The 25,740-nt window shown below is 48.4% G+C and overlaps 10 protein-coding genes across 10 annotated transcripts; 8 read left to right on the forward strand and 2 right to left on the reverse strand.

The window, feature by feature from the left end:
• Positions 1-729: 729 nt before the first annotated feature.
• KY384_004714 (uncharacterized protein) lies at positions 730-2,315 on the forward strand (the record flags this gene model as incomplete). The annotated part of the gene is made up of 2 exons (XM_044813219.1): positions 730-1,164; positions 1,227-2,315. 2 exons carry the CDS (start codon positions 730-732, stop codon positions 2,313-2,315), a joined length of 1,524 nt encoding a protein of 507 aa, XP_044669497.1.
• A 2,710-nt stretch (positions 2,316-5,025) lies between these two features.
• KY384_004715 (uncharacterized protein) lies at positions 5,026-6,564 on the forward strand (the record flags this gene model as incomplete). The annotated part of the gene is made up of 1 exon (XM_044813220.1): positions 5,026-6,564. One exon carries the CDS (start codon positions 5,026-5,028, stop codon positions 6,562-6,564), a length of 1,539 nt encoding a protein of 512 aa, XP_044669498.1.
• A 279-nt stretch (positions 6,565-6,843) lies between these two features.
• On the reverse strand, positions 6,844-7,440 carry KY384_004716 (uncharacterized protein; the record flags this gene model as incomplete). The annotated part of the gene is made up of 1 exon (XM_044813221.1): positions 6,844-7,440. One exon carries the CDS (start codon positions 7,438-7,440, stop codon positions 6,844-6,846), a length of 597 nt encoding a protein of 198 aa, XP_044669499.1.
• Positions 7,441-7,759: 319 nt separating this feature from the next.
• Positions 7,760-8,308, forward strand: KY384_004717 (uncharacterized protein; the record flags this gene model as incomplete). The annotated part of the gene is made up of 1 exon (XM_044813222.1): positions 7,760-8,308. The coding sequence occupies one exon, from the start codon at positions 7,760-7,762 to the stop codon at positions 8,306-8,308; it is 549 nt and encodes a 182-aa protein (XP_044669500.1).
• Positions 8,309-8,763: 455 nt separating this feature from the next.
• Positions 8,764-10,069, forward strand: KY384_004718 (uncharacterized protein; the record flags this gene model as incomplete). Its single annotated transcript, XM_044813223.1, has 2 exons — positions 8,764-8,975; positions 9,025-10,069. The coding sequence occupies 2 exons, from the start codon at positions 8,764-8,766 to the stop codon at positions 10,067-10,069; spliced, it is 1,257 nt and encodes a 418-aa protein (XP_044669501.1).
• Positions 10,070-10,993: 924 nt separating this feature from the next.
• On the forward strand, positions 10,994-12,300 carry KY384_004719 (uncharacterized protein; the record flags this gene model as incomplete). The annotated part of the gene is made up of 2 exons (XM_044813224.1): positions 10,994-11,158; positions 11,284-12,300. 2 exons carry the CDS (start codon positions 10,994-10,996, stop codon positions 12,298-12,300), a joined length of 1,182 nt encoding a protein of 393 aa, XP_044669502.1.
• A 1,548-nt stretch (positions 12,301-13,848) lies between these two features.
• On the forward strand, positions 13,849-17,274 carry KY384_004720 (uncharacterized protein; the record flags this gene model as incomplete). Its single annotated transcript, XM_044813225.1, has 7 exons — positions 13,849-14,060; positions 14,110-15,102; positions 15,149-15,199; positions 15,261-15,298; positions 15,348-15,384; positions 15,968-16,228; positions 16,272-17,274. 7 exons carry the CDS (start codon positions 13,849-13,851, stop codon positions 17,272-17,274), a joined length of 2,595 nt encoding a protein of 864 aa, XP_044669503.1.
• Positions 17,275-18,420: 1,146 nt separating this feature from the next.
• Positions 18,421-20,775, reverse strand: KY384_004721 (uncharacterized protein; the record flags this gene model as incomplete). Its single annotated transcript, XM_044813226.1, has 1 exon — positions 18,421-20,775. One exon carries the CDS (start codon positions 20,773-20,775, stop codon positions 18,421-18,423), a length of 2,355 nt encoding a protein of 784 aa, XP_044669504.1.
• A 1,088-nt stretch (positions 20,776-21,863) lies between these two features.
• On the forward strand, positions 21,864-23,229 carry KY384_004722 (uncharacterized protein; the record flags this gene model as incomplete). Its single annotated transcript, XM_044813227.1, has 2 exons — positions 21,864-22,090; positions 22,140-23,229. 2 exons carry the CDS (start codon positions 21,864-21,866, stop codon positions 23,227-23,229), a joined length of 1,317 nt encoding a protein of 438 aa, XP_044669505.1.
• A 645-nt stretch (positions 23,230-23,874) lies between these two features.
• Positions 23,875-25,190, forward strand: KY384_004723 (uncharacterized protein; the record flags this gene model as incomplete). The annotated part of the gene is made up of 2 exons (XM_044813228.1): positions 23,875-24,071; positions 24,116-25,190. The coding sequence occupies 2 exons, from the start codon at positions 23,875-23,877 to the stop codon at positions 25,188-25,190; spliced, it is 1,272 nt and encodes a 423-aa protein (XP_044669506.1).
• Positions 25,191-25,740: the final 550 nt, after the last annotated feature.

Genomic DNA, 25,740 nt, shown 5'->3' on the forward strand with positions numbered 1-25,740 from the left:
GCGCGTCGACAGTGCCAAGGAGCGTATTTTGCACGTGATCTCCCGGCGCATTTCTCATCACGCAACGACATTTTCAAGACTGACGTTGCCATCCTCGAGAAGGGAACTTTCCTATAACGGCAGGAGGAACTTCCCACCCTCTAGATTCATGCGATGCTCCTCGCCCACCATCCACAATATCGTCCAAATACCCCTCAGCGGCGCCGCACGTGCTAGGGTCAAGTCTGTTCAAGATGTCGCTCTTGCAGTCGAGGCAAGCTGCTAACATACACGACTGCTCGACGAAGGTTCCCCTACCGCAAATCAAGACCCGAACACCGGCCACCAGCCTTCGGCATGGTTGAATGGTGCTGATTCCATCCTCTGCAAATCGATCCATTAGCTGATCAGGATCTATAGTGCGGGTTGCCGCGTCCGGCATCTTAAATGTCCGCTTTTGGGGTTCTCACCTGTCGCATCAATTTCTGACCTAAAGCAGGCAATGACGAGACTCCATGCAATCAATGTCGATCTGCAGGTCGTGAATGCATTCGAGGATACAATGTTCGCTTCCGTAATCTTGTGTGCCCGGAGCATGAGACCTCTCGAAGGGGCGCCAAGTACGAATTCTACTTCGAACCAGACCAACAGTGGCCGGATGTGGAGAGAAAACGTGAGATTTCCTTCATTATCATTTAAGTCTGCTAACGAAGGAGAGCAATAGTTGAGTTCATTCCTGAAAGTGACGTTATGCTATCTGACCTCGATAGCCCGAGCAACAGTGTGGCCTTTTCCAAGAAGGACTTTCGCCCACCCAAGCCAGCGCGGCCTACCCAGCGGAAGCCACCAAATATCCAGTCACCGACAGAGTTTGAGCAAACAGCTACGCCAGAGAATAGTAGTAACGTAGATAATCATGAGCATCACTCGCAGGCAAATGAGCTTCTGACTCCATACCCGTATGAAAACCACAAATTGGACGCATCCACATCGCGTACAACCAATCACCAGCAAATGAAAGGGGGACAAGACACTCCAGGTTCTGCAACCTCGCCCTTTACCAATCGTCGACCTCCGATAAATCAGAGAGTACGCTCGCAATCATTCACATCTCCCGTGCACAAGTTGAAAAGTCTCAAAGAGGCAAAATTGCTCCATCATTTCGTAGCGATCCTTGCACCATGGGTAAGCCATCTACATATTTCCGTGCGTGAATTCTCCTGCGCCGCCTCTAACACCCTCCATAGTTCGACGTGTCAGACCCAAAGCGTCATTTTGCAACGGTCGCACCCTGTCTCGCCATCAAATCTCCCGTGCTAATGAATGCAATCCTCGGTATCTCCGCTCTACATATCAGCTACATGGCAGACTACAACCTAATAGACTCCGTGCTCTACCACGATTCAGAAGACGCCGTCCGATATCATGATCTCTGCATCGAGTCCATGGTCCCGCTACTGAATGACGACAATCAAATCAAGGACGACGCTTTGCTGATCACCTCAATGATCTTGGCACTACACGAGGACTTAGTCAATGGCGCCGACTCCGTAACTCACATCATCGGGACATCACTCTTTCTACCAAGCACACTACTTTCAACACGACTCAGACGAGCAGTATTCTGGTGTCACCTTCGTCAAGAAATTTACGCGGCGTGCAGTCAGCAACGACCAGTCAGTATAGACTTGGCTCGTTCGCCCCTAGAGGTTTCCTTCGAACCTGTCGATGATGAAATTTGGGCGCAAAGAGCTATTTACATATGCGGAAGGGTTGTGCAATGGGCGTTTGGCGAGGAGAGTCCAATCGCATTGTGGCGTGACTTGAACCACCTAGTTGAGGAGTGGGATCAGTGGAGACCCGGGAGTTTTGATCCCATCTTCTATCAGGACCGGGATCCCTCCCAAGGTCGATGGTTTCCTGAAGCCTGTCACCTCACGGACGAGCATGTCACCGGTATCCAATTCATGAAGATTGCGAAAGTTCTGCTGACGACACACGATCCCACGATCCCAAAAATTGGGCACAGGATGAAAGCTGCAACAAATGCGATGCAGGAGAAGGCCAGGGATCATGTCAGACTGCTATGCGGTATTGGTTTGCACAACACTTTCGTCCCTGGCTGCTTCTATGCCATGCTTGCCGTAAAGATGTGTGGACACTTGTTTGAAGATAAGGATGAGCAGAGGCAACTGCTTAGACTAATGAGAATTACGGAAGAAAGAAGCAGCTGGCCAAGGCGACAAGCGGTCACAATGCTGAAGGAGGAATGGGGCTGGCAAGCTGAGGACGGGGATGAGAACGACCCGCCTACCCTGGACGCATTGGCTCCCTAACGAGAATCTTTGAATGTTCAACGTTCACTCGAACCTCGGCGATATCATTACAACGGGTGCACTCATCATCGAGCCCCGATCAGCTCTGGCACCAGCTGGCGCCTCACTTTCTTTGGAGAGTCCACCTGGGATGATCCTGCCAGAAAGGGGAACTTTCCCTTTCTGAAATTAGCGCCAAGCCCCGCATTCGACAGCCACTGACGGCGACTCCACCGGCTTTGTATCCCAATTACCCAACAAATCCCTATCCAGACCCTCCCTTCAAGAAGAAAGAAGACAATCTCCCAACGTCTTGATGACCCGCCCTCATCCTCCTCACGAGCCTACATAAACCTTTCGCTTCCTCTCCCACTTTCTCTTCCAAACCATTCATTATGACCTCCACAACAATGACCGACGAGCTTCCCCCTATACCCCCCAATCTCTCGCCGACATCCTCCCCATCTACCACAGCAGCGAGTCTTCCTCTCAACCTACACACTATACCCTACGCCAAATCTCCTCATCCACGCAAAGCCTGATCCCCAAAGACTCAGCTCTCTCCGCCTACCACATCAAAACCTTCGCTACAGGCGGCTTCATGAACAAGAAACCACACATCATAATCTCCTCCTTCCCCGCCACCACCTCCACCCCTTCTTCTACTACGCAAGCGCCCTCCGCTGCCCCCCGGCGGCGCTCTCTCTTCCGCCCAACGCCTCCCTCTTCATCCTCTACCAGCATCCCCTCGCCTTCCCCACAAAACACAAAAGACGCGCCCGGCCCTCTCGTCGCCGAGGGTCGCTTCGACATCCACAGCACCGGCACCTCAATCGCCTACCCCATCCCCCCGCCGCCCAACCACCCCGTTCCTCCCCCGCAAGTCCAGCGGCTCGAGCTCTTCAACCCCTCCGCACAAGTCCTAATCACGAGTATCAGCGGGCAGCGACACTACTGGCAGCCCTTCGCCGGGAACAAATCCGTGTTTGAGTGCCTGAACGAAGAGGAGGAGACAGTGGCGCGGTTTGTGCAGAATCCGACGCCTGCTTCTTCTACGAGTGCGGTTGTTGGGGCTGGCGTCGGGCAGGGGGAGAGAGCGCGCAAGAAAAATACACCAGGGGAGGAGGTTGTGGATGTGGGGGAATTGATCATTGTGGAGTCTGCCCTCCCTGCCCCACCTGCTACGGGCGAGGGTGACGGTGGTGAAGGAGATAGGTGGAAGGCGAGAGAGGAAGTTATATGTTCGGCCATCGTAGTGGTGGAGCGTGCGAAGAGACGCGCGGCCAATTGTGGGTTGAGTAGATTGAAGGGGGCGTATACGGCGCCTGTTGCGGGGTCGACGTTGGGGTTTGTTGCATGAGACTTGCTTTGTTGAGGAAGAGGGAGGGAGGGGGGAAGGGGTTGGGGGAGGAGGCCGTAAAGAGGAGGGATACATTTTGAAGGAGCTGATGGAGGTGGAGGTGGTGGTAATGGCAGAAGGCAGCAGACGACATGTTCGCCTTACAATGACGGGGTTCTTGGGGTATATATCGTTCTACGCATTACGTTGCGTGATAATTGGTTTGGGTCGGGTTGGGTTGGGATGGACTAGACTGGAATATTCGCAGAGCCTTCTGACATAGAAGCCTCTGCTCGCATTTATATGGAGCAGCGTTTTTTGGAGTAGGGCAGGTCTGGTTTGGGCAGAGCCTTCTAACTAACGGAGAAGCCTCTGCTCAAATGAGCAAAAGCGCGTCGTTGAATCTAATTTATGAATTCCACTTTTCCGAGGTTATTATCACGATTATCTCAAGTGATCTACGAAACATTTATTCCACCACTTCTCTTCTCGACAAAAACAGGGCTAGTCCATTGGCGTTCCTGACATACGTTGCCGCAGTCACATCATCCCCACCAAACTCTCGCATCTCCAGCAAATCCGTCCTCCACACCATACACACCAGACCAAGACATTTCTTCATCTAGAATATAGAAACACACGCAACCGGCAAATCCCAACGATTTCCCATCACGATAACAAAGGCAAGTAGCAAGCAAGATCTCCCTCCCGACTTCAGGCACCCCAATGTCAAAACCTGATCTTAGGCGCTCCCCTCCCCCCTTCCCCCCTCCACACTCCACACTCCACACTCCACCCCGAACCAGACATCAAAAGCTTGCTTGCTTTCCAGCTCCTAACCAACTTTCTGCAGGGTTGAGCAAGGGCAGGACGGACCGCCCACCCCTCCCATTATTAGCTTAGGCGTTCCATCCCCACCTTACCTTATGCATGCGAAGTTCAGAGTTTTCCGGCTCGATCCCGGCGTGTGTGTTTCGTAGGTCTGCGATAGGTCGACCATCGATTCCAGCGGCGGCTATAGCGTGCATTGGTGTGGGTCAGTGGGGTGGTGGGGAAAGATAAGGGGTCCTTCAGCCTCGTAGGATTTTCCCGGGGTGTGTGGCGCAGCAAGCTGCGCGCATGCATATGCAAGTTTTTTTGTTCGCAAGGAAGCAGGCTGTAGGCAGATGTGAGGGATTTGCAAGCCGATCTATTTGACCCCGCGCTGGAAGGGAGGCCTGCATCATGCTGTGCACCCACCAGTCCGCCCAGATGTGTGGGTGACGAATCGTTCTTAAGGCGCTGGGGGGAGGGCGCCAGATCATGTGCTTCTTACATACATGTAAGCAACGCACAGACCGAACCTGCCTTCGTTTGTAGCCAGCCAGTCAGTCGGTAGGGACGATGAGTAAGATGGACGCCCGACCGGGCGGGTTGAAGATTGAGAGTGTGGGCTTGACGCCGTCTGGCTCGCCGCCTTCACTCGATACGACGCAGCAGTCTTCGTCGTCGTCGACTTCGCTGCAGGAAAGTAGGTCGCCTTCTGCGCATTCGAAAGATACTCCGAATTCGAGCCCTGCGTCTTCCTCTGCTGAGGGGTTTGAGAAGCCGGAAGAGGAGCGTAATGATGGTGCTGGGGGTCAAGAACAACGTGAGCCCAGGTTTCAGCGCAGAGTCACCTTTCCGGCTTCTCCTGTTTCTGGCAGTAAGGAAATCCCAAATGGTGATGCGGTGCCTTCGGTGGCTGTCAACGACCGGGCTCCGGATGTCGGGAGGTTTCGAAGGCGCATGAGGAGGCAGCGGTTTACGTGGCTGCGATGGCTTCAGATATGCTGTGAATTCTTACTGGACCATGCGTTTCCCATTTTAGGCCTCGCAGTCGGTGCTGTTGGGCTGCTGTTCTTCGGTTGGCGACAGCTGAGACTTGCTAGCGCAGGTGTCCAGCTCCAGTACATCCAGATCTGCCAGGGGTGGGATGAAGACAAGTTTGGCAAGCGGGATGAGGCTTGCGAGGAATACTTTCATAAGTCGTCGATAGGTCAGCTTAGACCGCCATATCACATTCACAAAAGGGCGTTGAAATCCGTCTTGGAGGTCGAGAAGCGGATATTACTCTCGCATGCTGATGGTGCTTGGAAACGCATGGCCCACAAAGTACCTGTGCGACAAGATCAAAGGATGTTCCGCTCGTCAAACACTCTGATGGTAGTGATGGTTTTGTTGATCATTGCTTTCCTCTTGTTAGTGGTAATGATGCAGCGTACAAGGCAGCAGGCAAGAGAAGGCAATCGGTTGCAGAGATCCACACAAGAGCGAGTACAGAATCTTGCGAGAGCAGAATACCTGGGCCAGGATTATCGAGTGAAAAAGCATCGACCGCAAAAGCAAGAAGACTTGTACAAATTAGGCCAGTGGTTGCAGAGCTCGCGTACTTCGAGTTCGACTTCACTCAGCAGCGCGTCTGTCAACACCTCCACTGATAGTCTGTCTCCAAACGAGATCAGACGCAGAAGCACCCCGCGTAGAGTCAACATCCGTCATACACCCAACGATGAAGAGGAAGCATGTGATGGTCTGATCGAGCTTCCATCCAAAGGCAACACAAAGATTTTCTTTGAGCCAGACACCGGAGCATTTATACGTCTTTCGCCATGGACAGGCCAAATGACTGATGACGAGGACTCTGACGAGGACACAGGACGTCGGGCAAAATTGAAGCATGCACTTCAGAGAGTAGGGTCAGGTATGCACACTGGGCAGACCAAGCAAGCGATCGCTAGGATGGGATCCGGTGCGGTTGCGCTGGGGGCAGGCAAGGGTCTTGGGGATGAGATCAAAGAGGAGATCCAGGGCTTTGAGGATAATATAAAGTCATTCATGTCTCCTGCGGGGACGTCAATGCAGGGGATGATGTTGCAGGATCCGGGAATTGGGAAGTCTCACGCCATTTAAGTGGCTTTTATTTGCTTGCTCGACGTGAGTGTTGGGGAGTCGAGGGTGGAAACTAGAAATCGTCAGCAAATGGGCTAGATCAGGTCATAGAGCAGTAATGATTGCAAACACTTTCTTTCGTATTTCGTGCGATCTATTTGAGATCAGTAATGAGGATCATGGAGGAGAGAGGCTTGGGCGGACCTTCATCATTCTTAGCTCCTGCTATATTGCTTCAGCCCTAGCAGATCTTACGTTTGATGAATCTTTTGGCATCACCTATTGCAGAGATCTGCTCCATTACATCGGCATATCCTCAGGGTCCTCCACAGGCACGCCCATATTGCTTGGAAAGCAAACCCTCTTATGGGTCCTCCAGACCTTCTTTTGACACTCCTTGCTGCAGTATGCCACTGTACCGCACCTCCCACACTTCTTGACATCCGTCTTCTGACAATTCTGGCAGATCAACCTCCCAAGATCCGACCGTTCTCCATCGATGCCACTTCGGTTCTGTGCCACCGCATTTTGTATCTTCTGCAACCCTTCTTTTGTCACGGCTTCACACTCCTTTGAGCTGCACACTGGCATTACTTGAGTGACGACGAGGGGGTTTGGAAGGTGAAGATAGGGCATTGGTGATTTGAGGGCATCGATTGCTGGGTTGCCGCATCGCGCGCAACCATCTTTGGCGTTCTTCATGCACTCATCATGGAACTCAGCGTTGACGACAGTGAGGACGTCGAAGAAGGCGGAGAGGTATTGCTGGCTGCCACTTATGGCGTTCGTTGGATCGCAAAGGAAGGATGGTACAGGGCGTTCGTGTTCGATGGATTCGTAGTCATCTTTGTTGTAGATGCGGTAGATGAAGAGAGCGTCCTTTGTTGAGCTCGCCATGATGAGATATGATGAGTCAGGTAAGTTTTGTATGAATTGATGGGACTGGGCCTGAAGACTACATATTCACTTTAGTAGTGTCATAGAGTGTCGTATCGTAGGAGATGATGATACGGATGTAATTCACGAACGCGGTTTATATTACGACTCGGTACAGCTCAACACGTACTAGCGCGGGTGGCCGTAGTAGCACCAACCTCACGAGGGTCTCCACTGCAAGGGGAGTAGCACCAATCTCCACCACTGCAAGGGCAAACCAGGACCATCAAAAGATGCTCCAATACCTGAAGATGCCTCCCTACATACCAATCCAGCAAAAATGGCAAAGAACACACTTTTTATGCAGCTGATCCTGAGAGAAGTTGCAGATGTCCTGAAGCTGTCATTAGGAGACACCAGTCGTTCTACATCCATGCGGATCCAAGCCGAAAACGCGTGTCGATCGTCCCGAAATTGGGACAAAAATATGCTGAAGGCGTATCCCACTCAAAAGAACGTCAAGCTTGGATCCGAGGCCCTCGAAAAGCTTACTCACGAAAATGACGTTCTAGCCAGCCACGACATCGAGAGGTCTGTGAAAGCCCAACAGATTGTCGCCAAGGTGTCTAGGTGGTCTCAATTCGGCCTTCCACCAAAGACCCATATCAGTGATATGAGACAAGCCATTGTGGCTATGCAAATGCGCCACGCATTGGAGGAAGAGAAAGTCACTGGGCTCAAAGCCAGGAGAATCACCCTTCCCTATCTGCTCTGGTTGCACTGGACCAACAAACAGAAGATAAGGACGCTAGTTGAAAACAAGAAGTTCTTCTTCACAGCTGCGGAACCTTGCCTTTGGGGGCTCCAGAGAATAGATGAATTGAGATAAAAGATACGTCTCTAATGACGCCAGAACACCAATATTCAGGTCACATAACGAGGTCCACCGCTTTTGAGAGAAAGCAAGCTAGTTGGGAAAACTGACAGCTTCAATTCACACAAACGAGCGTCCTTACGGTCAATCTTACATTTATCGAGAGATATTCTGGCTCACTCTCTGAGCGCATCTAAACTTGAGCTTTAATTCTTCAAGGCCCTGTTCTCACGAACCCCAGAATCATGTCGAAGCTACCAAGTACAGGTCTGCATGAAGGGTGATTTGTAAAGTACGTTTGATCTCAATGATCCTTACTACTAGCATTTAGCGCTATCTGACCCTCCAAGGACTCATTTCGTCATTCAGGGGGCTCACTTCTGGATCTCTTCCTCTCGCCAGCGACTGCAATCATCGAGTCACTAACTTTCTGAGAAACCGATTCACTGCGACAAAGGACTCGCTTCGAAATGGATCACGTGCCCCCCGAAGTTACGAATATGATATTTGAGGCGGTGGCTTCACCGAACGACCGCGCTTCTCGGAAAGATCTATGCAATTTGCGAATGGTCAATAAATCCTTCTCGGTCATGGGAGCACCTCATGTCTTTCATACTATTCCCTTGTGGATCGGGCTACGTAGCCTTGAGAATTTGCACACTCTTTCTCAGCATCCCACCATGTACGTTGATATGTGCTTAAAACGGTATTCTTTTCTAAAACCTCTCCAGTTCTAAGCTTGTCACCCACATTAAGTTTTCCGTTGTACAGATCAAGGCCGATAAGGAAGGCAACATGCATCAAGAGGTCAAAGCGAAGTTTGAGGCAGACCATGGCAACCATGCCATCAGCACCTGCGATATCGCCGTTATCAAACACATGGCCGCAAGAGCGAATTATATTGAAGCCCAAAAGTGGCTCCATACTTCGAAGCAAGCGCTGATGCTTCTCACCCGCGCCTTTTCAAAATTTTCAAGCCTCCAAAGTTTTTCTGTGAGCATTGGAGATGATTGGATTGGAGCGAAAGAGCTCAATCAAGCCTTTGGACGACTTATCGGTGACGAAATCCTTTTCAGTACCAAGTCGATTCTTCCCATTGCATTCCGGGCCTTGCACACCGCACGAGTAAAGCTTGAAGAGCTGTCAATCAGTGTGCGAGCTGGCAGTCCCTCACGACCATATGGAAGCTTGAACCCCTGCGGTATTACTCCTTCTAGGAGACATTTGATGCGTAGGATGACCGACGATTGCATGACTGCAGCCCTCGCGGCATTCCCAATGGATTTCACAGCAGATCATTGCTGGAAATCGTTGAAGAGTCTCGGACTTATGTTGCCAGCTTTTGGAGGGCAGCGACACTACAAAACCTGCGAAAGGATTTTTAATCAGCTTCATGCATGCAAAGATCTCTCCGCACTCACTGTAACAGGTCTTAGTGCATTGTGGCAGGACGCCTATTTTGGGTCAGGCACCCAACAATTTCTGCCAAACCTGCTGTATCTTGACTTGAAACTTGTCGAATTCCCTCATTTCAAAGGCTTTCTGGGATTTTTCTACGCTCATTGTGATAAATTACAGACCGTCAAGTTTCTCTGGGTCAAATTTGCCGATCCCGGTGTGGCAGATCCATGGAAAACAGCGGCAGCTCGCATGAGACGATGGACTTGGAGCGCTATTCAATCTTTCACCATCTCTGAATCATTTGGAGAGACACCAGATGGTGATATTGCACCCTACCTGAGGAAAGAAGTCATGGATAATCCATGTGCAGCCTGAGCAGATGAAAAGGAGGAGCCATATTAGGTCAAAGGTACGCTCCGAAATGCCGCAAAACATCAACGATACTAAATAAAACAGGGGAGGTCAACAGTATAATAGCATCAATTCATCCATGAACTAGAGAGCGGGTATCATACAAGCCGATGACATGTCTTGACTTCATCGTTTTCTATGAACCTTCAACTTACAACCATCACCAGCATTGGCTTGTACCTAGCAATCAATGACTTCATGTCTGGCGGGCTTTACATTCCTACTGCTGCTGCTAAAGTGTATCTAATAAAGAACCATTCAGCTAGCGTTGGCAGCTTTTCAGAAATGAATCAATGTATGCGGCACCAAACATTCCGAGTCCAGCTTTCTCAAATCACTGCAGTGAAGCTGAGTACTTGAAAAGGAGCTAATCAGTAAGCATGTCCACTCGTTTGAAGTCACCAAAGCGGACATGCAGTGCGTGACATCGCCATAACGAAGAAGCACATCGCGTACTATCACCAGCGTGCGCACAGAATAAGCATTGCTAACCACGCAAATAATTGATATGTTTAATTTGCCTATTCTACCTACTTTTCTTTGAAACTCGTCAGTCACATAACCCTCGTCGCTCCTGAGGTTGAGCATCATTTGGCCTATCCAACATTCACTTCTCACTCGCCCACCTCATCGCTAAATTACACCTCGCTTACTTCCGCCAGCACGTCTACAACCTGTCCGTGGCCAAAGACAACAACAATCAACATTAATTCGTAGAATCCGCTCATCTTGCCCAATGCACTATCAAAATTACCACTGACACATCTTCATTGCTGTGTCGGGCGTTACCTAACCCACTTATAATTCACCTCACTTTCTACCGCCTTACAAGTTCAATTGCAACAACCTGCTCGTTCTTACCTCTCACATCTTACTTCACCTCACACCATGGACCGCACACCCACTGAAGTGCTTAAACTCATCGTCAAGAGCGTCGCACAGCCAGATACATGGGCATCGCGTCGTGATTTAAGCAATCTTCGCCAAGTGAATAAAAGGATATCAGCCATCACAACACCACTGTTATTTCACACCATCCCTCTTTGGATCGGAGTAAATAGCCTAAGAGCCTTGACTGACGTCTCAGAACACCGCGAAATGTCAGTGCCACCTTAAGAACGGTGGTTAGACTAATGCATTGTAGACGCACTTACGTCCGAGCCATACACTTTTCGCAGCTGAAAGTCTCAGAGAACGCCTCGCGCCAGCCATCAAAGCAGGTAATTAGGCGGACAATTGACGAAGATGCTCTTTTGACAAGTATTGTTGAGCTAGCAGCCACACAATATGTGTCTACGAGGAAAAGATACATAGAGGAACAACGCCTTCTGAACACAGATTCCCAAGCCAGAATCATCATGACACGAGCTTTGAAGCAGCTTGCCAATGTGAGAAGATTCACAATACTTCTTCAGCATCCATGGATTGGCTTTCAAGAGCTAGAGAAGGCTTTCAAATACATCATTCGCGAGGAGTTTGATTTCAGTATCGCACCAGGTTTTTTTATTGCATTGGAAGCTATAGTCAAAGGATGCCCAAGGCTGGAGTGCCTAGAAATTCTCAGAGTGAAAGGCAAACAGCGACCCTACAAAGGATTTGACTTCTCCCACGACGACACATTCTCAACGTCTTCAATTGCCCTAGAAATCGATAAAATTGACCATGAAAAACTCAGTCTCAAAGACTTGACTTCATTCACAATCCGGCTTCCAGAATATGACGATGATGAGTCGGATGAAACCGATTGGATGGATATTTTTGCTGGGTTAGAGGAGCTATGTCACGACTCTGATAAACTCCACATCGTTCACATAATTGGTCCCAAAGATGAGCCCGAACCTAGCTTTTCCATAATGGAAAACATGGCAGCAGAGAATCCATGGAAAAATGTCCGTATCTTGAAGCTAGACAACATGAAATTCAAGAACAATAAGACATTGGTGGCCTTCTTTCAAAATCGCTGTAATGTTCTCGAAGAAGTCTATCTAAAACGTATGTGTTTGACAAAATATTCAGCTGGAAAAGATTGGACCACTGGTCTACGACAGATGAGGAAAATGCGCTGGGCAGCTTTGAAGACCTTCAAGCTTATCAAGTGTCAGAGATCGAAAGCTTCTGCGGACGTGGCGCCCGAAGCAAGAGACAAAAAACAATTACTTGAGAGGTTTTCATTGACCAGACCGGGCGAAGAGTGACGGAATGAAGCCCAGTCTGGGCTGTCAGCTGAGAAGCATTGGCCGGATGAAAATTTTGAACGCTACGGTGCATCAATTATTTGCAAGAGCAATCAGCTTGGGTACCTTAGCCATCAATGACACCGCTAGCAAAAGACTGTCAGTACATAGAATACACACGTGCCCATTCACAAGATAGTTGTGATTTGATGAGACAATATTCCCCCCAATAGCCTATTTCAATTTTAATTGGCGAATGTTGTCGATTCTTCAGTACCTCACAGCCTAAAGCACTAATGTGCTTTATTATCTAACGATCGAGCAGGCGGCTACCTCAACACCTACAGAACATCGGGTTTAGACAGAACAGAAGGAACGCCAGGACATTGAGGACAGAGGGACAAGATTGCCCAGATTACTAAAGGTATCAAGCCAGCATATTCCAGCCTTGTGGTTTCAAGTTGGCCAGGAGCCGCAGCATAGCTGATTACACCAAGAACATAAGCACGATTACTCTGCAAACAATGTTAGTCTCCAAGATCCTATTGAAAGCCAATGCTTCCCACTCGCCACTCAACACCCATGACTACCCCGCACGCCATCCACTTTGCCTACTATCTTTGCCACACCCTATACTATATAGTCACAGGACCTTCCACGCTCTTCATGCCCAAGCGCCCATACTTGACCCCTTCGAAAAGGCACCCATCCAACACGAGCACCGTACCGCATCGAAATTCTTTGGGGGGCGTTTGAAGGCATTTGCAAGAGACCTCCACGTTCCACGGAGGGCATGATACTGATCGTCAGGGAAGTCGTCGGAGATAGGGACCAATATTCAGTGCGTAACTTAAGGCATCGACCCAATGACGATCTTGCCAAGAAGGCACCTGGGAAGACTTGACTAGTTGTTTGAAGCGGGAGACTGATTTACACGCATGGCTCGAGTGGGACGAAGGAGGAATAGGCTTGAGTGGAGACAACTGATTTGGGGGGCCTGGTGCGAAATGCGTCGAAGAAATGAGTTATTCTGCATATTCGATTTGTGTTGGGGATTCGGCTCTTCTCTTTGCGATATGATAGTGAAAAGATGAGATACATAGCGATGCACGGTTTTACATCCGAGCACAGTAACACAAAGCTTCACATCTTTGAAGATAAGTCAGTCATAGTGACTACCAGTGACAAAGCCCTTTAAATGACGTGCGGAGGTTGTCGGACAAGAGACTTAACCAAACATCCAAATGAGGTAGAAGGATCAGATACAAATGATGTGTGCTTGATGGCACCTCACTCATGTTATAGCTTGATGTAAAATCCCCTACCTAGCGTAGAGCATCTCAAAGCAGCCTTCAACACAGTATGACCCCGCACTTGATTCACTTCTGGTCGGATTACTTCTGCACATTCTTGCTACATCCTCCGTTAACTCTTTCATCCACCTTCCATCATCTACCATCATCTGACTCATGAAATCGAACCACGAAAGTTGATCGTAAGATCCGCAGCTCTTATGTTCGTCATCTACAAATACTGCGTGTAACCGCGAGTGCCTCAATTATCACCAGAATGAAGAGTTTTCCTGCCGAGCTTCTGACACTCGTTGGCGACGAAGTCGCCGCACCCGAAAATCCAACCGCGATTCGCGATTTGAAGAGTCTTCGTCAAGTGAACCGATTATGCGCATCCATCACGACATCCCTGCTCTTCAGGAATATTATTGTGCTTATCGACACAAAGGGCCTGCAGGGTCTCGTCTGTATTGCTGAACATCAACAGCTGTACGTATTGCTCTTGAATGACACTACAGAGGTGTCTGACGTGTGATAGATCTCAATACGTTCACAAGCTAGCCTTGAAACCGATAGACAACCACGCCGCAGACGGCTTGGCCGACCGCGTCGAAGCGCGTGAGGGCGGCGAAATAGGAAGACTTAGACCAAGAAAGCCCAACAAACAACAATTACCTCTTGACAACACGTCCAAGCTAATGAAAGCCATCCCCCGTCTGGAGAAGCTTCAACATCTTGAAATCCTTTTCGCTTCCAGACGACTCCTAAGTGCAGCTTACGGCGTCGTAACCCTTCGAAACCCTACGCACAGTGCCGACGCTCTGATCTCCTTAGTGTTAGAGGCGTTGAGTCATAGCACGATCGAATTGAAATCCCTACGCATCATCCCAGACGGAGACGGAGAATCTCTGTCACGAATGGTAGAGAACGCGGGAACAGGAGGGCTAGATTATGATGTCGGTATTGATCAGCAGCTTGCTCCATTGTCTAAGGATCATAAGGGCCAATTTTGGCTGCCTGGTAGGAAAAGAGTCGAATTGGCCTTTCCTCCTTCGACACTGCAAGAATTGGCGATCACCCTGCCAGACTGGTACAACGCCCCTGATTTTGCGGCTTACCAAATCGTCAAAAATATAGGGAAGATGATTCAGAACAGTTCAGACGACATAGTGACGCTTGGAATCCGGAAATGGCAACCTAATACCAGCGATTCATATTTCTTGATGGATCGCTTTGAGAAAGAAAATATAGTCTTACCCCACTTGAAGAACTTTTACCTCTACAACTTTAAGATAAAACGGTATGAACAGCTCGTCAAATTCCTAGGCCAGCATTCTCAATCTCTTGAGGCGATCCACTTCTGTTCGGTGATTGTCAGGTATTTACCTTATGACAACGCCGATGACTGGACGATACCACTTGATTCTCTGAGACAATTCGACTGGCAGCGACTACGAAACTTCCAAATCTCGACACGCAGTCCAAACCGCTCACTTCATGTTGCAGGCTACCTCAAAAAGGAGTGCGAACAGTATGCGTGCTTCTGAAACATGAGCGATCCATCATTTCGCGTATAGCTACATCACATACTACTCTGCTGAAGACCTCGGGCTCCGCTGGAGCCGGGGGTGAGATCAAGTCTGCCATAGCGCTAAGTACAATCAACTCAGAATGGTGTCGAAACAACAGACACATCTTCATGAGTTCATTCTTCTCAAATCCAATCAGTATATACAACCAAGCCTTCAAGTGCGCTAACGATATCACCATTCCTAGATCAAGAAGTCGCTGACACGGCAACCGATACTTTGAGGTAAGCCAGCATAGGCAAGAAGAAAGATTGGAGTAGAGAACCTTGAGATTCGAGTACTTTTCACAGCTTTCATGGTCAGCTTTATTCTTAGGTCCTTTTAGTCAACAATTACAAACATCGATCTTCATTGAAGGCGATCGAGCTCTCTTCCAATCCCACATTTTCTCGGCTTCAAATCGAAATGTTCGACCCTAAACTTGACAGATTCAGACTACTGATCACCCGTCTCGCCGTTCAATGCCTTTCTGCTGACTTTTCTAGATCTAGAGATATGCATTTTGACCTATCTTTGTGAAGCTTCTTTATCCTGAAATTCCCTGTAACGCTGCATGAATGTTCACGCCAACATATTCTACATCTCAAGAGTAGACGATTATCTGCATACCTATGAGCATCCACTACAAAATCACGTCTATTGAGATTGTGGAGGGCAGCAGCGTCGCTGGAAGCTCTGCGCAGTTCTTATCACGTATGTTCCCAAAAGAGTAACAGGCTAGTGACAAAGTGGGTTAGCGCACATTCCTCAATGACTCACGGCCTTGTCTACACGCATCTCCGTCTCTGCTGAACAGAGACTCTACAGTCCTCCGGCAGCTTCAGTGGCGTCAGATATGGATCGTATCCCGCCAGAGATCTTGCAACTCATTGTCGAGAATATCAAACCTGAGGATGAGGAGCGGGCAGTCATTGACGACTTCGAATACCAGTATCGTCTAGCTCATCTTCGTCTTGTCAACAAAACCTTTGCAGATTTGATAGCGCCCCTACTATTCCATACAATCCCTCTTTGGATTGGGGGGAAAAGCTTGCTGAACTTGTCAGCTCTATCAGAACATCCCACAATGTGAGCGCAAATCCGAATTCGGAGATTTTGGCTAATTCCTTAGCTCGACTTACGTTAAAACCATTCGTCTCTCAAATCTCCAGGTCAGTATAAAGGTCGGCCTTGGCAACATGCAGTACCTTGGCTCCAGGGCCAAAGATTTGGACGGAAGGTCCATTCTCTACGCAGAGACTTCCGCGAAGTCCGCCCTGGTGCAGGTGTTTATGCGTCTTCCTAATTTCCAACATCTTGAATTAACACTCTCAAACCCATGGATTGGCGCAAAGCGACTGAATCAGGAATCCGGCCGAATAAAATCCGAGAACATAAGCTTCCAAGGCTCAAAACCCTTCAGGCTTGCACTTGAAGCTCTTACCGAATCGCAAAAGCTTCTCACGAGCTTACGTATCTTTGAAGATGAAACCATGCGGGATCCTGAGGAAAGCCGTAACGATGATCAAGAAGCTTTCCTCGCCTGTTTCGAACGTTGTCTGATCAATGAGACTGAACGTACACTTACGCTCTCGATAATCGCCGAAGCCCTTCATAACATGAAGTGGTCGTCTCGCACTTGGGCTGCTCTCCGGGAATTGGAAATTCATCTAGAAATGAATGCGAAGCTTCTGGAAATTAACGGTGATCATCGTAAAAGAACCCACAGATTGAAACAGTGGAGGATTATGGTCAAGGCTCTACATAATCTTCGGAAGATCGTCCTAGATTTAGGAACGAGAGGTTCCATGAGGGGTTATGTGACTGATTATCTACCACAAGCTACTGTCCCAAAGCTCATCGACCTCAGGATATCCAATTCTTGTTTCAGGAACCCGCAGGAGGCGGTGGACTTTTTTCGACCTCGCTGCAAGCGACTGGAACGTGTTGCGCTTTTCAAGGTGGATTGGAACCATGGAGAGCATGTGCAGCTAGTGCTCAATATTCAATACATGCAGCGATTCGTTTGGAGAAGTTTAAAGCGATTTGATTGGAGTGCGGGTCTTGGAAGCCCAAATATTGACATCGGGCCATTTTTGAGACAAGAGACGGACGAGTTTCCATTAGCAGAATGACGAGGCGTCGATCATGAACATAATTGAGACACTGATCATAGCTGGCTTTTGATTATAGGTCCAAAGCAACATTTGATGACCCCCATTTGATCGATGCCAGTCTGCTACAGATATCGAGTGTCTTAGGATCTTGATCTCTTTCGTCGAGAATGTTGGGTATATTCAAATGTGACCAAGCTCAAGCCTGCGTGTCCCTCTATCTCTTGGCAGGATACTTAAGGACGTCATGCTTTAAATCTCACTGTTGTGGCCAGCAAGCCCTGCCATTACAGATCAGTACGGCGTTTGACATAAGCTAGTATCACCGAACAGAAATATATCGATGGGCCCAGCCCACGCCTCTCTTCTAGAGCATTATCCGCCAGGCTTCAATAGCAAGATATTAGCACATTCATGATTAAACCCTCAACCTCTCCCTGCCAGTATTGAACCACTCTTAGGCATCGAACATGATTGAGTCCATTTGCCCTGAATCCCCTTTCGAATGCATTATACCGATACTTTGTCAAGGCTTCTCTGCCATGATATGTCGCACTTTCGTGCCCGATAGAGCTCTTTTACAGATTCATCTTAGCCATCCACTCATAGCTTGAGTAGGTGCTCATTTACTCGATGGATCCCCCCACCAAAAATCGCCCTGTTTGCTACAATCGAATGAGATAAGTAGCCCACACCTGACACGACTTGATGGTTGTCAAAGATAGTATCGTGAAAAGGTATTGCACGTTCAAGCTTGAATGTTTTCCGAGAGGTGGAAGGCGATGGCGAAACTCTCAGCAGATGTGGATGAGTCGGGCAATATACTTCGCTTGACCCAAAAAACCTTGTTTCCACAATCAAGTGAGGAATGCTGGACAGTAACAAGGAGGGCGAGTCTGATTAGCGTTGACCAAGTCGGGTTGAGGTGAAGCAATACCCGGATGATCCGATCTTGGTGCTAGGGTTTGCTGAGTCTTATTCGACCATGTTTTGAATAACATGATGTGATGTGGGCGATGGAACGTGATACAGAGGGGTGATTTCAGAAAAGCTGCATGACTTGACAAGGTTGAGGCTAGATGATCAGGTAAGTCATGGCTGTGTTTATAGGGGTATGGATCTGCGTAGAGGATTCTATACTCACTGTCGTCATTGAGGAGCCGTTTCCTATGCTAAAACCATGATCTTCTTCTCCTGGTCCCGCTGCTCAGCAAAGATGGGATAGGTGTCCCCTTCCCAATAGCACTGCTGAAAGACCCCATATCGACAGCAGAACCCTCGAGTTGGATGTGGCTCCACCACAAGCCCAACATCGATTCTTCCGCCCTTCACGTTCGACGAGCTAGTCCCTCGGCCTATGAGAACGGCGAAACTATCACAAGATATCCCAGCACGAAAGTCTGAACTCCAGGAATCGTTCACGCTTCGAGCATGATCACTATGTTTGCGCGCTCTTGCGCCACTGTTCTCTGCCCATTCTACTTTGCGCACAGGAGCTTTCAAGACAAGAACGCCTGCTGTTACTTCGCCATTAGGTCTGGCCGACACATCGTGTTGAACAATCTCGGCTTTCCACTCAAATTGATAGGAAACAAACATGGAAAGGTCGAGAATATTCTCGTAACGACCTCCGACTAGGTCTGGCATGCAGTTGAGAACGATTGTGTCAACTGAAGCCCAAGACCAGGTCGGAGCACGATAGGCTTTCTTGTCGGTATATGACGGTCGCAAAGAGTTGGTTGGTGTCGGCGTGTACCAAAGTAATTCTGGTAAAAGAAAGTCGTTCCACATGCCAGCTACATTGGTAAGGCCTGTTTTTGTTTCGATAGTCCGAATGATCCCACGAATAGCCACCAATTTGTCCCCTGGTTGAGTCAACGAGCAGCTGCTGAAGTTTTTCAAGATTTCAAACCATGTGGAGTGGAAATTCCTAAAGTCATTATAAGAGACATCAGGTGCTCCAGCCTGCAGACGATAAGACGATATCAGGGACTGAAAGGCCTCTTTTGGCCGTCGAATTCTTGGGTTTTTTTCCCAAGAAATATCTCCACGGACCCATACCTCAGACGCATACTTTTCGATGCACTCCCAGTAGATGGCGTCTTTGGTGTAGTGCAAAGTTCGCGGCGACAAGGTCCACTCTTGTACGACCCAAGCGCGGCTGGCGAGTGCACCCTCAACCTGATAATGAAGAGACACCCCATGAGCAACCAAAGGCTTGCCATGGGTATTGTTTAGCCTACACGGCCACCACAACAATGGATTTCTTTCAGCGAAGCATCCACCATTAGCGTCTTTGGCGGCCATAGCCGAGATTGTAAATAGAGAGCCCCGATAAATATCTCCCATGACGCTAGACTCTGACTTCCAGTCCTCCTTGCAATCTTGGACGATACATAAGGAGTCAATCCATAGGAACCTGTGTCTCAGTTGGCGGGTAATACTAATTGCATCTTGAAAGGTCAATGGCAGATCCTCATACTTCAGATTATCCTTGAAAGCCACCTTGTTCTCCTGCAACAACCGCACAGTCTCGACCTCACCCCAACAATGACTCAAAGCGACGTAAATTGGCCGGGTCTTAAGATCACTGGTATTGCATACCCGCACTGTGGTGCTTGCCGGGACACTCCCGACATCTATCAGACGAGCAGGCAGAACGAACTTGGAATTGTTTACCTCCCGGCAAAGGGGATGGTTCCCCACACACTCACTAAGCCATTGACGCGCTAAATCAAATGAACTTCTTGACCTTGTGTCAATACTGACTTGCGCGTCATGGTGATCATCTACAGGCGCGTCCTGGCCCACCTCCCCCTTTCGCTTGTTTTTGTCTGTGACAGGCCTCAAGCAGATGGCTCTACGGCCGTCCGTCTCCATAGGTACTCCAATTCTTCCATTTGGTTCGACGTTGATTGATATCCGAGAGGACTCGTCGTGAAATCCTCCGTCATAAGAGATCTGTGCAATAATAGTCGGATCTGTAGGGTTTCCAAGTTCTTCCAGCTGAGCATACCTTTGACGAGCGAGGTGGCGCCTTTTTCTCTGCCGCTGTTTGTGCATTATACCCAGCCACAATGCAGGATGAATTTGCTGCACGAGGTCGTCCGCGACGTCCTCGCCTTCAGGCTCTATCTCGTGGCGGTCCTGATCAGTAAAGGCGAAGTATCCTTTTCCCAAATGATAATCAAGATTGTCGAGCAGCTTGACACAAAGATGGCACCCTGCAAGCGCTGAAGCGCGCAGCCTCTTCATTCCAGCATGATGAACGAATTGCTCACGTCGTTCATCTTTTCCAGAGTCCTGATCCGTAGACATGTTGACTTCTTGGTGTCTACCATTCAGTATGTTTGAATCGCGGACGAGTGTTCTGCAGACTCGACAAAGCCAATGTTGCTTGATCTTGGCATCTCTATTACTGCCCTTTGATATGCGCATTTCTGAATGACGTAGCGCAGCTCCATTGGATCTGGAGGCCTTTTTGGCTTTACGGACGCCTTGAGCTGACCGCTTGCGCTTCATTGTTGTACCGAAGCCAAAGTGTCCGCCGATTTGACGAGCCTCAGTCCTACGGTAGAAGAGCTATACATATGTGCTTCAATAGCCACCAGTTGAAGTACTGATCATTCTTTCCGAAATCAATGCTGCTATGCGACGTGTAGGACTCAATGTGAAAGATCCTAGAGCTCAGGCTGCTGCCTGCTTCAAGCCTTACCAAGTAGGGATAAGACTGAGCTACTCAAGCCTTTTTTAAATGATTGATATTTCCGATAAATCCGGACATTTGCTTTCAACATGTTCTACGACTACCATTTGAAAACCAAATTAGATAAAACTTGGTATAATAATAGAGTAAAGCATTTAGATCAAGCTCACCAAGTTTCTAATGTATACAGTATTTTGTTGGTTATGCTTAACAACTTAAGACTTGTGACCTTAGGGCCAGACTTACTAGCGATAAATATCAATCATTTAAAAAAGCCCTGAGTAATCCTGCAGTCTTGCGTCATAGCTACAACCACTACAATAAGGACAGCTGCTCAGCAGCCTTAGCAAAGGCAATCGACCATACTCTTATGATGAACTATTTCATCCTTTTTGCAAGGCTTGCAGATTATGCGAAACTTATCTGAAGCTCGTCAGTGACTCCAGAGGTACGCTGACAAATTTCATCGGTCAGGCTAAAATCAAGTAGCAAAAACTATTCACTAGGGGAAGGGATTCCGGTGGGCGGAGAGGAGGGTAATTCATACACAGATCCGCATTTAGCAGACTCAAGTCACAGTATGTTGTCACTCCAGTTGATTTCTTCAGCATCATCGCTATCGTTTAGTACCTTGACGTGCGACAATATGTTGTCCATAGAAAGTCCAATTTTTCCCCTCCAAAAACGCCAAGCTTGTCAGCATCCTCCTTCGATACCTCCGTAGTCTAGCCGTTTTTGTAATTTACTAGCGATAAACAGGCTTAGCGTAAGAACTTATCGTAATCTTGTTTTACTAGATGTGATTGCAAGAAGCTCACAACACCAACGACATTAGCTTACGTGGCTGCCAATAGAGACTTGCAGCAAGTCTCAGGGGCTCTATTGGGCAGGCGGTCCCATGGCGATGGACAAGTTACCCCCTGAAGTTCTGCAGATGATCATTGCAAACGTGTCTTACAGACCGGAGCCCCACGATGATGATTTTGCATTTCAATACTTCTTGGGAAGCCTTCGCCTGGTGAACAGAGCTTTCGCAGATGCGACTATACCATCCTTGTTTTCTACCATCCCTCTTTGGATTGGATCGAAAAGCTTGCAGAACCTGACGGCCATATCAGAACACCCTGTCATGTAAGTTCGACTCCTGTCCACACTACGAAGAATTCGCTAAAGTGGTCAGCTCAAAATACGTCAAAGTGATCCATTTCTCCAATTTGCAACCCGAAATTTTCAATTTGCAAATCAGTAAGGACCACACGCTTCCCATTGAGACGCGAATCAAGGCTGAAGCCCTAAACAACGATATTGACCTTGCGCCGACCGATTTGGACTTTCAGCAATATTTCGCCTCTAGAGCTCGCTGGGTCGAAAACGAGACACGTCTTTCAAGAAGCGATGAAGCAAAAAAGGTTCTCATCAAGGCATTCGGACGCCTAAACAATCTACGAGACTTCAGTATCGTTCTACAGAGTCCTTGGATCGGGGCAAAAGAAGTGAACCAGGCCTTTAAAGAGATTGAGATTTCTGACATCACCTTCAGTGCCTCAAGGCCTCTTGAGATTGCCCTAGAAGCCTTAGACCAACCATGGACACAACTTACAAGTTTTCAAATCATGAAACCGAAGATTATGTGTGAAGACAATAGGCGAAACATAAACTGTCCAGGAAACAGATACTTCTTGATGGAGGACTTCTCTGGTCCTACTCCCGCAACGATTGCTAATGGTCTCAATATCTTCAAGCCCTCATTGCGGAATTGGTCGGCACTTCAATCCCTGTCAGTACATTTAGTGGACGACAGTAACCCCTTCTCAGATTACGAAATCGATCTTGAGAGTGTCGACACTAATGCGCGAGAATTGAAAGGGCTGCTCAGATCTGCGCCGAATCTTCGGGTCTTACATCTAATACTTGATGCAATTATCCCCCGGACGAAGCCAGTCTATCAGTACATAGCTCCTGGTTCCATACCTGAGCTTCGCCACCTGCTGTTAGAGGGGATAGACTTCCATTGTGAGAATGAGATGTTGGATTTCTTCGAATCTCGCTACAAGCAGTTGGGAAGCGTTCGTTTTAATTATGTTCAATGCCTGGACGGAAGTGGCACCGGCACGGTCCCTATGCGGCCTATTGTAGAACACATGATGCAGTGGGATTGGGAGACCCTGCAATCCTTTGTGCTTGGGGTTGAATCGGACATCACATCACTTCTAAAGGGAGGAACAGACGAGGATGTCGCACTGAAGCCAGAATATTTCTGGGACTGGTAACGGAGCGTTAGACTGGGAGGCCTGAGTCGCTCCAGATTGGTCCGACAAGATTCAAATCCAGACTCGAGCGCCAATGTTTGCTCACTTAGCGGCCTTCCCTTCAGTTCTCATCCTATTTGAGGAGAAAGCAGGGGCTCGCTCGTTTAACACTTTACGGAGTCTACTTGTACCTACCCTGTGTTCTGAGAAACAGGCATCAGCACTGACGTAGACCAATCAGAATTCTCGGATATCAGATTACGCACAGTCCTTTGCATCACCTCCCGACGCTTCACCACTTGCCTCGAGTCTCTCAGTCCTCTCCATCAATTGAGACTATTCCTGAGAACACGCATGACACCTACCGGACTGACCAGATCCCCCCTCCAATTCGTTACGTTGGTATTATATTCTCTACTTCAGGAATTCTACCCCTCAATCAGTGGCTCTCGGCCCATTGGCTGAATTTAGTATGCCACACATGGTGACACTTTGGGCTTAGTGTCGAATTGGATTAAGTGTCAAATTTCTCTTGACAACACACTCCCTGCCACATGATGAGACCTCTACTTAAGAGGCCACATCCTCCGACAAAGGACTGATGAATATCTTTCTCCAGAACCCAACGCAATCGAAATGATGAAGGTCCCTTTGGAGATTCTCCAAATGATCATCAAGGAAGTCTCTATACCAGGAACAAATCACGACGACCGCTTTAAGCCTCAGTACGATCTAGGACACGTCCGTTTGGTCAATAAAAGATTCGCAGACGCAACATCGCCTCTGTTGTTCTCAACGATACCACTTTGGATCGGACTAAAGAGTGTTCAGAAGTTAATAGCTATTTCCAAACATCCTTTGCTGTAAGCGCGAAGCCTGTTCATAGATCCTTGCTAATCTTCCGCAGCTCAAAATACGTCCACACCATTCAATTCTCCACGTTACAATTTACAGGGACACCATCCGAACACTTAGGCTCCACTGAAAATCTCTTCACGTATTCATATTCAAACGACTACCTATTCAAAGATCTGCAGGCTTGTAGTACAAACCTTAAGTATGCTGCAGAACAAGCTGCTCTACACACGGGAGAGTTCGCGAAGTCTGCTTTGACGAAGGCCTTGGAGCAATTTGATAGCCTACGAGTATTCTCGATTGTCCTGCAGAGCCCTTGGATTGGAGCTAAAGAGGTGAATCAAGCTTTCTCGGAATTCCATACAGCCGACATCACGTTCAATGATGAGAAGCCTTTGATTGTGGCCCTGAAAGCGCTTGATGAATCCGGGCGAAAACTCACGAGCTTACAAGTGAGAGAGACTGATGTCGTAAACCATGGAGGCGACCAGATATCAACATGCCCGCAAAGCCATTTTCTTCTGGTGCGTCCGTGGGGGGCACCTTACGCATCCGTGCTCGCGGGAACACTTGAGCGCACTATGCCTTCATTGCGAAACTGGTCATCCCTCAAACATCTCGAACTATTCCTACCAGGATTACAGCAAGTAGAAGAGGACGAGTGGGATACTACGAGCTATGTAAAGATGCGACACCACGTAAGAATTCTGCTCGAAGGACTCGTCAATCTTCAGAAGCTCGACCTGTCCTGCAATGAGTCTTGCCAGGATGACGATGTCGGCCCTGACAGCGTGACTGCATATATCTCGTCAACTTTAATGCCGAAGCTTCTTAGCTTGAGACTAGAAACTATGGAATTCGATAACGTCGACGAGATGGTGGACTTCTTCAAATTCCGCTACCAGCAATTGAGAGACGTCAGTCTGGTCTCCGTTTGCATCAATGAGCAACGCATCGTTCCAATAAGTGACTTCCTTGAACGCATGGAACGCGTCGTCTGGAAGGCCCTGAAAGAATTTCTCATCATCTGGACTCATAAAGGTTCAAGAGTCGACATTGCGCCTTTCTTACGGTGCGAACCAGGCGAAAAAGCAACATCACCCTTATATCAAACGCCTTTAGGGTGACGGACTTATACAACATGAGAATGCGCATGACCCTCGCACGGAAACTGATCTAACGGAGCGTTGGACTGGGAGGCCTTGATCACTCCGGATTGGTCCGACAAGATTCAAGTCCAGACTCAAGCGCAGACGCTTACCTATTACTCCAAACCATACGGATTGAAGTTGCGTAAAGTTTCAAGCAGTATTCATAACCCCACGCAGATCAAACCGAGCATTTACTGCTACATGACTCCATTTTACGCACAGAACAACAGGCAAAATGGTATTTGCATGTGGTATGAGATTCGGGATGGTTTCAGGATCATACGCTCTCTTATTCTGACGAAAAACTCGAGGCATAAATTGGTAGGGTCCACAAAGAACCTCACTTCGCAACCCGGTGTTCTACTTTACGCTCACAGCGCTGTTCCAGGAGAAAGAATAGCCTTGCTGACATCGAAATCAAAATTCATCGCCACAATTCACTTCTCGCGATCCAGTTCTAGCTATTCTCGCCTTCGCTTCCTCCCATCTCTGGCGGTGAGGCGGATTTGGGGGTTAGTTTCTTATG

This window comes from Bacidia gigantensis, assembly GCF_019456465.1.
Source record: "Bacidia gigantensis strain McMullin 20006 chromosome Unknown contig_244, whole genome shotgun sequence".
Classification (NCBI taxonomy): domain Eukaryota; kingdom Fungi; phylum Ascomycota; class Lecanoromycetes; order Lecanorales; family Ramalinaceae; genus Bacidia; species Bacidia gigantensis.